Source organism: Pungitius pungitius, chromosome 1 (genome assembly GCF_949316345.1).
Source record: "Pungitius pungitius chromosome 1, fPunPun2.1, whole genome shotgun sequence".
NCBI classification, from domain to species: Eukaryota; Metazoa; Chordata; class Actinopteri; order Perciformes; family Gasterosteidae; genus Pungitius; species Pungitius pungitius.
The window spans coordinates 14,793,668-14,807,440 of record NC_084900.1 but is presented as its reverse complement, the minus strand read 5'-3'; the positions used below and the strand labels follow the sequence as shown (position 1 = coordinate 14,807,440).

Here is a 13,773-nt window from a genome sequence, read left to right as displayed (position 1 = left end):
TTCCAAAGAAGGAAACCTAAAATCTTTGACTCGTTCCCTGTGCCAACGCCAGTCCCGCGGGAGAAGACCTCAAGAAATCAATTTAAAAAAGGCACGGGACACACCGTGTTTTTCACTTCTTTACAGCAGCAATTTCAAAATTTATTGAGACTGATTGGTGTTTTTGCAAATAAAAATCAAGCTAATTCTTCCACTAAACATGAAGTCAGAAAGAGGCTTGGATGGAGCCGCAGGGCCCCCAACATCAAAAACAGGAGGCTCATGGTTGGCTGTAGAAATGTTATGTGATCAGTATTATCCACCCCCCAAAAAAGGAAAAAAATCTGCACAAGAGCACTTAAATCTGCCGGAAAATAAAAAGTGTGTAAAAACAGGACAGTTTTTTTTTCTTTTTTGATTATTTAACACATTTGTTACAAACACAAGTTTATGATAATCGTCAATATAAAGTCAGTATCATGTTGAACAATATTCCCAATGAAAAAAAAAACAACCTTAAGCTTCAAATGTGACCTTTTACAAATCAAATACCCTCTGAAACTTGAGAGAAAATAAATAATATATAATAGTAATATAAATTCATATATATGAAGGTATTACACACATCACTCTTAGAAGAACAAAATCTAAAGTAAAAAGCGCCAAATTTGAAATATAGTATAATATAGATATACCCATACCTATGGCTTCATGATTTGCACGTGTGAATCAAGCTATACAGGCTAGATGAGGATTGCAATTTGTACACGTCTAAGAATACCCATATTCATCTGCAGCAGAGCAAACAGTTCCAGTTTTGCATCGAGTGGAATGAGACGGTCGTGTGCAGATGCCGAAGACGTTCGCTTTGGTATGACAAAATGAGCACAGGCATGCAGTTAAGACCACAGAATCGGGGGGGACGAAAGGTCATCGAAGGAGGTGGGAAGGAGAATCCCGTCGGTCGTTATGATTTGTCTCTTTGAAAGTTTTACCCCCCCACCCCAAAATAACACTTTTTTCTTTTTTTTTTGCACCTCTAAACCGATCATTTCAGTAATCTCCGTCCGACACAAACGCACACACAAGCACACACTCACAAGCACGCAGGGTGAAATGTCATTGAGGCACATATTTGAGGGGTTGATGGCGGACGTTTTTTTTTTCCTGAAGTACAACCCAGCATGAGGAAGAAGACGTACAGTACGGGTCGCGAGGAGAAGGGAGGACGGGAGGGGGCGGGGTCACACATACATCCAGATGTCTCTCAGTGGCGTCACAACAGGACAGAAATTTGTCACCGATCCCTCCACACCCACTATTAACATTCATTAAAGATCCCATTGTCTTTCTCCTATTTTCTCTTTTTACCACCCAAAACATTTTTGATAAATGGGTCGAACGACAGCACAATAAATAAAAACAGCCCAAATAAACACAGTTGCCAGACGTGAAGAAAGAAAAGCATCACAAATCAAATAGTCAGTGGAGGTAAACGGGAAGTGCAGTCCATGGCAACAAAATGTTTCCCAGAGTTCACTTACCCCCCTTTTAGTTTTTCTTAGATTGGAGGGCAGTCAAAAGCGCAGCACGTAGAATCACGCGCCAGGATGCGGTTCCACGTGATGCGGTTCTACGTGATGTGGTTCTACTCAATGAGGTTCTACGAGATGCTGTTCCAATCAATGATGTTTTACGTGATACAGTTCTACGTGATGCGGTTCTACGTGATATGATTCGACATGTGGTTCTACGTGATGCGGTTCTACTTGATGAGGTTCTACGTGATGCGGCTCTACTTGATGAGGTTCTACGTGACACGGTTCTTTGTGATGCGGTTCTACGTTATTGTGAGTGGAGCGTGTAGAAGAACCGGAGAAAACACCATCTTAAAAAAGACACTGTCCTTCTTTATGGTCACAATAATCCACCATAACATGTGCACTTTTTTTTTTAGCTGTGACAAATAGTGACATCTTCAAATAAAAAAAATTAAAATAAAAACCTACAGAACCACGATATTACCCCCCCTTCCCAAAAAATAAGCCTGTGCACACAGACGGTGAAACAAAAGCACTTCATGATTACAAGGTACTAGATTGTTTTTGGTTCGATATGAATCAATTAGTGTACATTAGTGATGCAAAAAAGCGTGTGCGGAATATATGTTTCAATCAATATCAAACAGAGAAGTTTGACGGTGAAGTTGTTGTTTTCCCCTTTCAGGGTAAAAAAAGCAAATACGTAAACTGGCACGATAAAAGGTCGATAAAAGCCTTATGGCTTTCTGTCCACAACAAGGCGAAGTATAAAAGCTTCTTTTTTCTTATACAAGATATAAAATAACAAAAAAGAACACACAATAAAGCTTAGCATCCAGCACTTAATGATAATTAATAATAGTAACATCAACAACAGTAATCATTGTTCTCATAATCATAATAATAATAATAAGACTGCCTCTCTTGAATTGTCAATAACATCGTGGAAAACATAGAAATAATCTTATGAAATCAATAGACCTTTTTTTTGGACACTCAAACATTCTTCTCCAACACACTCAGAGAGAGAGAGAGAGAGAGAGAGAGGAGGGAATGACTTCAGCACAAAGAGGGTTTTCAATAAATAGCCATTAAACAAAAAAAGTAATATCACACTCTTTACGAATATCAAACTCGGAAATTTCAAGCACAATTTAGATTCCTTTACTTTAAAACATACAAAAGCCAGAGAAAAAAAATCACTGAAAAAAAAGAAAAGAAACTAAGAACAAAGGCAGCTGCTCCTTTGGCGTCTCAACATCATCATCACAAACTCATCGTCGTGACCCCATCGTCACAAACTGAGAGATGAACCGAGCCTGAGACAGAACGAGTTTGGATCCAGTCTCCAAACTAGGAAGCAGAAACTGTAGCCTCCGACACACACACTCTCTCTCCGTCTCACACACGCACACACCCTCACTCACCCCACCTCACCCCCTTTCAAATTCTAAAAATCATTTGTACATCTGTCAAATGCGCAGTTTTCCTGTTGGAATGGATCGATAAAGACCTGCGTGGGGAAACTTGAGTGAGTGAAGAAAAGATTGAGGATCCCACCGCCAACAAAAGAAAGAAAAGGCTCTATAAACAGCAAATCTGCACAAAGACTCAGTGATTTTTATACAGTGGTAACAGTCAAGCGGACATCGAGCATATCCTTAAAGGTAGGTGCGGTCACCGAGTTGTCAAGGTACGTTTAGATCGGATCAGAAAATGTAAACCACGAGTTCAGGGCCTTGACAGGAGTCAGTTGTCATTAAAGTGCAAGTCTGTGGCAGTAGGACTCAACGCATCAATGACGCGCCGCCGGCGCCGCTGACACACGCTGCCACTTCGCAATAGATTCACACCCCCGCCCCTTTTCCCCCCACAGAGGGAGACACTTTACCACCAGAAACCCTCCCCCCCCACCCCCACTCCCTTCGGCGCTGTCAGTGATCCTTGGTTTCCATGGTGATTGTGATGCCAAACGCACAAGTCGGGCGCCGGCCGCGTCCTCAGCAGCGTCCTCGTTGGTTCCTGTTGTGACAGAGTAGAAAACGACAGGACTCCGGCCTGAAACCTCAAGGGAAAAATAAAACAAAAACACACAACCCCCCCCCCCCCCCTCCCCACCCCACTGCATCACAAGTAAAAGGAGGTAAGCAGAAAAAAGCCTCGCACTCCAGCCACCTCTTGACCCCACTTCTCCTGCCGTGGTAGTCAAGGTTGAGGATAACCAAAGTGTACGTTTGTGTGTCCGTGTTTGTGTGCATTTGAGATCATTGTCGCGCAATCGCCCTTCGGCGTTTCCATTCAACGGGGGGGAAGGCCGGCCCACCGCGGGGACCAATGGGTGAAGAGAGCGGCGGGATCTGCCCCGGAGAGACGGCGGCGGATCTTCAGAGATGCCAGCGTGGACGAGCCGCCGGGCGGCTTCTAGGAGATCCAGGCGAAGTCCCTCTCGCTCCCGTTCTGCTGCTCCCCCTCCGGCGCCGAGGAGTCACTCTCCTCCTTCTCATTGTCCAGTGCCCCGTGCGCCTCGGGGGCCATCCCCGAGTCCTTCCACTTCCCCCCGTCCTCCTCCCCGTCCGCCATCATCTCGCCGTCCGCCTCGGCCATCATCTCCTCCTCGCCGTCGCCGTCGCACTCGGCCTGGTCGTCGTGGAAGCGGTCGCCGGGGTAGAGCTCCTCCTCCGGGGAGATGTCCCCGCCCACCTCCCCGTTGTGGTCCAGCAGAGCGGCCATGCCCCGCCCGGAGCAGTCGGCGCAGACGCCGTGGCGCCGCGAGCCGTGTTTGATCCCGACGCTGGCGGCCGACATGAAGACCCGGCTGCACACTTTGCACACATACTTCTTGTCTTTGCTGTGCACCTGTTGGACAGGGACACGTCGTTTAACACACTAACCCTCACCCCTAGTTTTTTTAAATAAGAATATGTGTGTGTTATATGTCAAAGTTATACTACTTTCACAGGAGAAGCCGATATACTTATATTATTACTTATATTTTCCAGTGATTTTCCTCTTTTTTAAATGGCATATGTTTGCATTTCACGGAGCGTCCCTGGCCGGACTCACCAGGGTGTGCCTCTTCATGTGTTCCCTCCTGGTGAACTTCTTGCCGCAGATCTCACAAGGGTAGGGCCGCTCGCCGGTGTGGGAGCGCATGTGCCTCTTCAGGATGCACTGGTGCATGGCAGAGAAGCTGCAGTAGGGGCACTTGAACTTTTTACGGATCACCGTGAAGTCGTTCACTGCAGGGACAGACGGAGCGAGAGGAGAGAAAGAACAAAAAAAAGATCAGTGTTGAACAAAGCCCTTTTGAATAAACCCAGACTTTTCAGTTATTACATTTAATTAGTGCCGTGGTCTAGAAATGTACCATCCATTCCCATGGCCACCCCAATCCCAGTCTAAGCCACAGTTGCCCTGGCAACCGCTCTTCCTCCATACTAAAGCAATAAAGGCAAAGAGATACTATAATCACAACGCACACAGACACACACGCACACACACACGTCACACAACCGCCAGTCGGCCTTAGTTGATCTAGAGGGTCTCTGCTATGGAAGCAAAACAGACTGAAAGACAAACACAGACAACGACAAGACAGCTGAGGGTCACAAAATCACACACAAACACAAAGGAAGGCTTCAGCAACGGAATCTCAATCTAAGACTAATGGTAACGTTGCGTCGGTATCTTGTGTAGGTCTCGTAAGCCAATTACATCCAGGCATAACGGTTTGTGGAGCCGGGTGAAGTGCATCAGATGAGACAGTGTTTGTGTGTCTGTGTACATCATCTTTCTGAGGACACTCGTTGACATGGACACCCCGTCTATTACACTCGCCTTAACACAAATGTCCTCACTTATGAAAAAAAGTCTTCACTCGGTTGGACATGAAATTGATTTCCATTCATTGAACAGGCCTTTGAAGAAGTGAGGACCCGCCAAAACATCTAATATTTAAAAACGAGATTTGGATCCAAGAAACAGATCCTACAAACACAGACCTGTTTTAATCGCTTTAGAGGACATACAATCAACCCATACTCCCAATCTTAACGTCAACCTTAAACATGACATCTGAAACCCCCAATCAAGCCAATGTCCTCACTGTTGTTTTGGTCCCCACTCTGTAACAAATACAAGTCTTCCTGCCTTTCAACCATCCATCTTTATTCTAAGTTGTAGATTTATGTTGTTTGGCCCTGAGCGATCCTGGCTGGATTTATGAGTACACAAGCACAACACAACGGGTTTAGATAGAGGGGGGTAGAGGGGGCAAGGGGGTGGCGAGGGGGGTGTCGAGCACACAGCTTGGGGTTATAAGCTTTAAAGTGATACAACATAATTACCTCCATCTGCAAAGCGACCTCTGCTCTGATTAAACACTCAACGGCACAAAGAACAAGCACACATCAACTGCAAAAGTCACATTTTTTGTGTTCTTGTCTAAAGAGAGGCAAGTTGAAAATGCAAAGAGAGGAAATAATGTGTGAGAGATGTGAGAGACGCAGATATGAGATTCAGAAATAAAAACTACAGAGAACGTTTTCCATAACAGTTTAATTACAACATAAATACTACAAGCAGGAGGTAATTTTATAGAAAATTACACATCCTTATACAGAACATGGGTTTGTTTTTTTATGGGGGAAAAAAATTAAATAAGATTTTAAGTAAACACAAATTCCAACAAAAACAAAAAAAAAGAAAGCAAAAAAGCCACACACTGCCGGTATTTGTAGACCTTTGCTCTGCGCCTGTCGCATGGATGCATGGCTGCATGGCTGCATGGCTCGCACAGAGTGGGCTACCTGAGAGATGGGATTTTTGGCATTTGGGAGATCACAGGAGGAGGAGACCCCCAACAGACCCCCCCTTCTTCTTTCACACAAACGCATAGAAGTCTCAGGTCTGTGCGCTGCAGCGAACATGGATCATCAGAGGGATGCTTCCCTTTGGGTATAGTACTCACATTATGGGTGTTCACACGGTAAACCTTTACAACTGGGCTCATGTGGGAAATGTATGGGTTTAAAGTTGCAGGTCCGCTGTAAACTTCACATTTTGGCAGAACTTGTTGTGAAGTTACGTTAGCGACCGGTTTGACGTGATTCCAAACTCCTGCAGCTACGACGTGGCGTCAGTCAGCCCCCTCGGCTTCCTCTTCCTCTTCAGGAAGAGGTCAGGGGTCAAGAAGGGCCGGAGCCACGTAGAGCCAATTACTGTCCAGCTCTGGCCACGAGAAGGCAGGCAGGTCTGAGACGGAGACGAAACCAACACCACCCAACACTCCACCTGCCCTGATATTATTTTATATTTTTGAAAAAAATGTACATAAAATAATAAAATATATTTATATTATATATACCCCTTACCTCTAAAAAATGAACATGAAAAAAAAATGACATATTCCATGTGTTGTGCTATTCCTGTTGAGGTAAACTACTACTACAGAAAGAATCACATTTTGGTGATGTTTATTCTGCTCTCTTGCTGCAGCTCTACACACGTCCTGCAGGTGGCGCGGTTGTGTGGGCTGTGAGTCTCTTTGTGCCCTTAATGCAGAGATAAGATGAAGATCTCTCTGCCTAAAAAAGGAGCGAAGAGTCCAGTCAGACCGGTGACTGACGACAAGTGGTTTAGGTTGGCGAGGCGGACAGGACCCCCCCCCCCCCCCACCCCCACAACCTGTCTCTCCACTCCATTGTTTTACTGGGTTCAATCAGTGCTGTCTACTCAAAAACTATATATATAACTTATATATTAAAAAACAATTCTACTTTCAGTCCACTGTTTAAAAATATCAGCTTTGCGTAGCAGTTGTGCATTTTTGACATATAAGATCTCAATTAATTCAAACTTATATTTCACAAGTTGCAAAACGAGTGAGGTGTCCGTGTGTGCTTCTGACCATGGCGTCAGGTGTTTTCTGTTTCCTCCTCAGTGCAAAGACGCCGCAGCGCTTCTATTCAGGACGAAGGTGCGAGGCTTCGCACGCGAGCCCATATCGATCCTCCACATCGATGCCGAGGTTGCGATGGTCAACCTTCATCTCCTGAGACAGCCGCCACAGCGAATCGATAACCCCGCCCTGGGACATCTCCATCCCGGCGCCGCCTGCCAGCAGATCCCCCGGGCCCAGCTGGCAGCACGCTTTGACGTGCGTGGCCAGGTTCTTCTGGGTGCTGAAGGCCTTGGCGCAGGCGGGGCAGGCGTAGCCCCTCTCCCGGGAGTGCACGGAGGACAGGTGGCGGTGGAGGTCCGTGCGATCCCTGAAGTGCTTCAGACAGTACGCGCACTGCATCAGCTTCTTCTTGTAGTGGATGGTCTTCTCGTGGCGGTCGGCGTTGGACTTGAGGGTGAAGCTGGCGGGGCACTGGGAGCAGAGGTAGCGCGCCGGCGCCGCCTCCGGGGCACCCCCCCCGGGGCGGTAGAGGGGCTGGTGGTAGTGGAGGGGCTGGGGCCGCGGCGCGGGTCGGTCGCGGGCGCCCGGCCAGTCCAGCGACAGGGCCATCAGGGACAGGGTGTGGCGGTACTCGTGCTCCCTGAGGTGCTCCAGGCTGCTGAACAGCCGCTTGCACAGGGAGCACGGGAACCCATGCGGGGGCCAGGCGCCGGGTTCTGGCGGGGCTCCGGCCCCCGGCCCGGTCTCCTCGCCCCGCGCCGCCGGGCCACCGGCCTCCCCCCCTGACGTAGGGCTCCCGTCGGCCATCTGATCCGACTCGGCGGGAGGCCCGTCTCCTCCCGAAGCTGAGACAAGGCGAGGAGAGAGAGAGATTAACACAAAAAGCCGACAAACAAAGGATCCTGGAAGACGCTTTCATTGTGTACCTGCCGTACCTGGGCCGCGTTCTTTCACGTCGTCTTTGCCTTTCTGTCCCTCCTGCAAGCACAAAACATGGCGTTATGACATCAGACGCACATCTGCACAGCGTGTATGGATTGTTGTCTGGGCATGCGGTTGGCAGCTGAGACAAGCTGCGAAGACAACCTTATATTTTATCCCCCCACATGAGACAGGAAAAAAACAGAAAAAAGAGCAAAAGATAGAGAAACACGTAGACGGATCGGAATGATTTAAAGGCAACTTGTTTAAAATTAGCAAGCAGACACCGAAAAAGCTGCTGACAGTTTCCTCCGAGACGCCGTTAGGTTGATCTACGGTATTAATAAAATGATCTGCCTGATGCAGCAAGGTGCATCTCTCTTTTCTCTCATCTACATCCCGTCTCAACTCCGTCTACTCCACGCTTCTTCAACCCCCCCCCCCCCCCCCCTCTCCCCCCTGCCTCCCCCAGCCTCCTGCTCCTCCTCTCTGAGAGAACAGAACACCATGCACCGGGCAAACAGATGGCTTGTCCGCAGAGATAGGGACGCTTGTTGGGAGGCAGGTCCTCTGAAATCAAATGCTGCTCCTAAACCGCTCTCACACACACACACACACACACACACACACACACACACACACACACTCGACTGGCACAGAACTCACATCCACACAAGCTCATGCTGCCATGCGCACACACACGCCCACACACACACACACACACACACACACACACAGAACAAACAATTTCCTGGGCTGCGAGAGCAAACCTCTCATTGTCTACTTGTATTGATTTTACGCTCCTCTCATCTCGCTACCTCTCCGTCGTTTATCTGCCGTCTCTGAGACACGCGCTGCCATTGTGGCCAGATGTGCGTTAGCGCTGCCGCTGAGCAAAGCGGCAGCTGTCTGCGGCTGCCCTCTTTCTTTCTGTTTGTGAATTCTGCTACATTTTAAAAAGAGGAGAAGCTGATATGAGAAAAAGGAAAGAAGAAAGGACGGCGGGTTGGAAGTCTGAAAGTAAAGAGAAAACAAAGCAAGTAAAGAAAGACGGACAAAAAGGAGACACAGCAGAGCAGGAAATAAGCCAGATTCCACACAGAGAGGGTGTGGGGGGGTTGGTGTGTGTGTGTGTGTGTGTGTGTGGGGGGGGGGGGTTGGTGTGTGTGTGTGTGTGTGGGGGGGGGGTTGGTGTGTGTGTGTGTGTGTGTGGGGGGGGGGGGGGGGGGGGTCGAGTGACGGCGTGTAAAAGAAGACTTTCAATAGTGAAAGTTAACCCCATTAACCCCTGTGTACTCCTTAAGAAGACCCATTTCACGGTCACTTCTTCCCCTCCACACACACACACACACACACACACACCTCCCCCCCCCCCCCCCCGGAGAGCAGACCTGGAGCCGAGTCCGGCTGTGTGCGCTTACCTCAGGCGAGTCGGAGGCCTCCTCCACTTCCATGTCCGACTCTTCTGAGAGCAGCCGGGTCGCCCCGGGGGCCCGCGGGGGCCGGGGCTCAGTGGGGTGCAGGGGCGGGGGCGGAGTGGACGGGTCGTGTGTTGATGGTGATGATGATGATGATGATGATGATGATGATGATGATGATGCTGATGGCGGCAGTGGTGGTGGTGATTGTGGAGGAAGTTGAGGAGGAAGAAGAAGAGGAAGAAGAAGAGGAGGCGGAAAGGAACCAGCACCCTGTTTGTTATGAATAGTGGCCCCCGTGGCCCCCGTGGCCCCCGCGGCCCCCGGCCGGAGCGCGCTGCAGCAGTTGTTGGAGCGGAGCCCTGAGAAGCACAGGAAACGAGTCTCACCCACCCACTCACGTACAACCGCAACTCCGCTAGCAGCTGGCCGCCAGAACACAACGGGAGAGAGTGGGCAGTGGGGTGGTGGGGGGCACGGAAGGGGGTGGGGGGGGGGGGCACACAGAGGCTGCCAGTGCTGCGCTATCAAACACTTGGGAGAGGGGGAGGAAGAAGAAAGTTTCACTTTCCAGCAGAAAGGGTTAGGGCTCGTTCTCTCTCTGCTCTCCTTCTCCTTCCACCCACACGCGTGTGCGCCCAGGATGGCTGCATGTGTGCGTGCGCGTGTGCGTGTGCGCCTTGTGAGGCGGGCTGCATGTGTGTGAGATGCATAATATGAGGAGAGAGGCCTTGAGGATCCTCTGCAGGGTGGAGGGACATTGTTTTGGAGAGGAGCCATCTTGGAGCTCGAGTGGAGACACACGCGGGCTAAAGGACGGCCGCATCGACCGAGTCAGATGTTTGCTGGCAACCAGTCGAGGGAGGATGAGCGATTTCAAATGTTCTTCCAGAGCCGTTAGCTCCTCATGACTATTCACACGGAGGCTGTGTGTGTGTGTGTGTGTGTGTGTGTGTGTGTGTACTGAGAGTGCATCTCTCTTTCTCTTCCAGCACATGTGAAATGAAGTTATTCTGGGTTGTGTATGCAAGTATGTGTGAGAGTGGGCCGTGGCGCTTTTTTTCCACGGGGGGGGGGGGGGTGAATGTCTCCAGAGTTATGCGGTGGGTTTCAGCCATTCATCGCCCTCCTCTGCACGCCGGACCGAATCACACAACCGTGAGGCCTCGCCGTGGACGGATTCCTGGAATGTTAAAGTGCCGCGCCCGACACTCCCCACTCCCACTGACAGAGCACACAAATGCTCAACCCCCCCCCCCCTTTCTCCCTTTCTCCCTTTCCCCGGGAGAAACAACATTAAGGAGGAGGCAGAGAGGGAGGAGATGAGCTGCAGGTGAGAGGGTTCAGTTCATTAACAACCTCTTAAGAAAAGGAAGAACTGGTTTCGGTTCCTCGGCGTCTCTTTGTTTCATGCTTCGTGTTTTATTGCTCGTCTCGATGAGTTTAATATTGCGTCCGTGTCTGTAAAGAAATAAAAACTATCGGCGGGCTGAGTCACTGCGACGAGTAACAGAAACGGAGAGGTGAGAATCACATGAAAGTGAAGGAACTAAAGGATTTTAAAACAGGGCCGACAAACACGACCTGCGCTCCAATCCTTTGGGGTCGGGGCCCGTCAGGCCTGATAGGCTTTAGGGAGGCAATTACCGTAAGCTGACTGACCGCTTTCCAACAGATAATCAAGTGAAACTCGCTAAGTCCGTTAGGAGACGTTTAACGCCTTTAATGACTCCCCCGTTGGCAGAAACAAACAGTTTTACTCTCCTTTTATTCTTTTGATTGGGGCGTCACAAATCTAATAAAACAAAAAAGTATGCGCTGATGCATTCAGATTGCATTCACACAGACTTCACTTTGTCATTGCACGTTAAACTTTGACCCCCCTTCCTTTTGCAGGTCCGCTTTGCAAGGGATTGTGGGTCAGAGAAACTGGTACCCTGGACTGTAGCCTCCTTCATTCACACTCACCTTCCCTTTTTAAAACAAACAGAGTGAGGACAGGTGTCGCTAAGTGAGACCCACAATTTTAAATCTCTGAATTAAGCTCCTAAAGGTACCTCGGGGGGGGGGGGGGGGGGACTGCTGTCCGGACTCATTTTCCAAAGCATACGTGAAGCGACAGAGGCGGCCAGAGAGAGAGAGGAGTCCAATAATGGCGGTTTGATGCCGGCGGTTAATTGGATGTTTGCAGTGGACAGGTGCGCTGGGGGGAGGATCCGGCAAAATCTATTGTCTGCCATTGATTGTCCGAAGCACTGAAGGGGAATCGGGGCCAACTCCCAATGATCTTAATTGGATTGGGGAGGCTGATTGACACAAGTGGACCGGTCCCTGGAGCTCCTCCCCCTTCCAGCAAGAGGTCCACACTGCAAGACACTAATTCCCCCCCCCCCCCCCCATTGTTTCACAAACCTTTAGGGGGAGCATGTCTTATTTTAGTGAGTTATATGAAGAAGCGAGAAGAACAGGGAGAGGGACAGCAGACCTTCTGCTCATATGCGCTGGCCTCCCTTGAATCGGGTCAGGTGACCTCGCTGCCTCGATCAATACTTTCCCAGGATTTTATATAAACCAACACACTTTGATGCTCCAAGTAAAACAAAAAAAAAAGAAAGTGAGGGGGGGAAATTAGAGATGGGAGGGAGGAACTGCAGGGAGGGGAGGAAGAGAGTGAGGGATGAGTGTTAAGGAGGGGTGAAGGAGAAGGAGCGAGGGGGAGGAGGAGAGGAAAGGACAGGAAGGAGGATGTTAGGCAGGGGTGAAGGAGAGTCTGTGTGGAGGGAGGGAGCGCCGATCCGTCGAACCAGGCAGACTGCCCCCCCCCCCCCCCCGGTAATCTGAGGGTTTGTTTATTTAGGGGGGGGGGGGGGGTGGGGGGGGATCCTCTGTTGGCCATGAAGCCCACCATCAGCATCTCTGAATCCCTCATTCATCTCTCATCTGATTCTTCCTGTGAGCAGAAACGTCTCAATGCCACACGCTTATCACTTTGAACAACAGGGGGGGGGGGGGGCATTCAGTTTCAGGGTTGGAGGGGGGGCTGTATTTCTATTTTGTAGGTGAGTGGGGCTCGAATCAAAAAGCGTGACTCGGCTTGGAGTTGTACCCTTCCTTTGCTCACAAAGACGGGCCACAACTCCGGGACAAAAGATCCAATTACCAGCCAGTGAAAGCAGAGACACACACACACACACACACACCTGCCCACACCGACTCACAACACACACACACACTGACTCACGCACACACACCATGGAGACAGTTTAAGACCCTCGCTGGAGGAAAGGACGGAAGAATAACTTACAAATGACCACAAAAAATAAATGTATTAATCGATGTTAATAATAATGTGTTGAGAAAATGTATTTTTAATTCGGATTTCAGTTGACGCTCAAAGACACACAAGCACTTAGAGGCACAAATCTGTTCCACTGGCATGACTTTATGTTCCACCCTTTATTTACAAGAAGAAATGCTCCTTATTCTCCGCAGGTGCTTCCAGCGGTTCAACGATTGTGTCCATCGTCCACTTTGGCTGCTGATGAAACATGTCGAAGACGTGAGACGTGTTGCTTGCTGCTGTGAGACGCGCTGATAAGAACCACAAAAGAAAAACCCAAACAAATATTTTCTCACGAAGAAGTGAGAGCGATCCAGCCTCTCTCGCTCTCTCTCACTCTCTGAGTCATCACTGACACACACACACAAACTCACACAAATTACCCAAAGACAAAACACTCTGCAGAGGACGAGGACACTAATGTGAAAAAGCCTGTGTGGTGTCTCACAGGTGACCGCGTGAGCAGGTGTGTGTGTGTGTGTGTGTGTGTGTAATAGTGTAAACAGTGACTTACAGGACAGGGAGTGTGCTCCTTTGGGCAGGTACTCGAACAGCAAGGGTTATCGTCTCCCATCATCTCGGCCCTCAGGGACAGCAGGCTGTTCTTGCTCATCAGCGCCGCTTTCAGGTTGGCCACGACGAGATGGCCCCGCCCCCCCCGCGGCCTCCTCC

The 13,773-nt window shown here is 49.5% G+C and overlaps 2 protein-coding genes across 4 annotated transcripts in view; both read right to left on the bottom strand.

The window, feature by feature from the left end:
• Nucleotides 1-133: 133 nt before the first annotated feature.
• Nucleotides 134-13,773, bottom strand: part of LOC119222211 (zinc finger and BTB domain-containing protein 46) — a 52,855-nt gene continuing 39,215 nt past the window's right edge. For both annotated transcript variants that reach the window (XM_062562334.1, XM_037478630.2), the window contains exons 5-6: nucleotides 4,584-4,759; nucleotides 134-4,376 (exon numbers count right to left, since the gene is read on the bottom strand). In XM_062562334.1, the coding sequence (XP_062418318.1) occupies nucleotides 3,942-4,376; nucleotides 4,584-4,759 (611 nt within the window). In that variant the 3' untranslated portion in view covers nucleotides 134-3,941. The remainder of the gene's footprint in view (nucleotides 4,377-4,583; nucleotides 4,760-13,773) is intronic.
• On the bottom strand, nucleotides 7,194-13,752 carry LOC134129060 (gastrula zinc finger protein XlCGF7.1-like). 2 transcript variants are annotated; one of them, XM_062562341.1, is made up of 4 exons: nucleotides 13,616-13,752; nucleotides 9,765-10,123; nucleotides 8,358-8,400; nucleotides 7,194-8,267 (listed from the first exon to the last, which is right to left on the bottom strand). In XM_062562341.1, exons 2-4 carry the CDS (start codon nucleotides 9,795-9,797, stop codon nucleotides 7,483-7,485), a joined length of 861 nt encoding a protein of 286 aa, XP_062418325.1. In that variant the 5' UTR covers nucleotides 9,798-10,123; nucleotides 13,616-13,752; the 3' UTR covers nucleotides 7,194-7,482. The 2 variants fall into 2 exon arrangements, with proteins under 2 accessions (XP_062418325.1, XP_062418326.1); XM_062562342.1 differs by lacking the exons at nucleotides 9,765-10,123; nucleotides 13,616-13,752 and adding an exon at nucleotides 8,509-8,765.

What these genes read in the sequence shown, in the direction of transcription:
- LOC134129060 (XM_062562341.1), bottom strand. Translation starts at nt 9,797, where the DNA reads ATGGAAGTGGAGGAGGCCTCCGACTCGCCTGAG. An exon ending in AGGCCTCCGACTCGCCTGAG is followed by an intron (nt 8,401 to 9,764) that starts GTAAGCGCACAC and finishes TTGTGCTTGCAG; the next exon opens with GAGGGACAGAAAGGCAAAGA. An exon ending in CGTGAAAGAACGCGGCCCAG is followed by an intron (nt 8,268 to 8,357) that starts GTACGGCAGGTA and finishes GCCTTGTCTCAG; the next exon opens with CTTCGGGAGGAGACGGGCCT.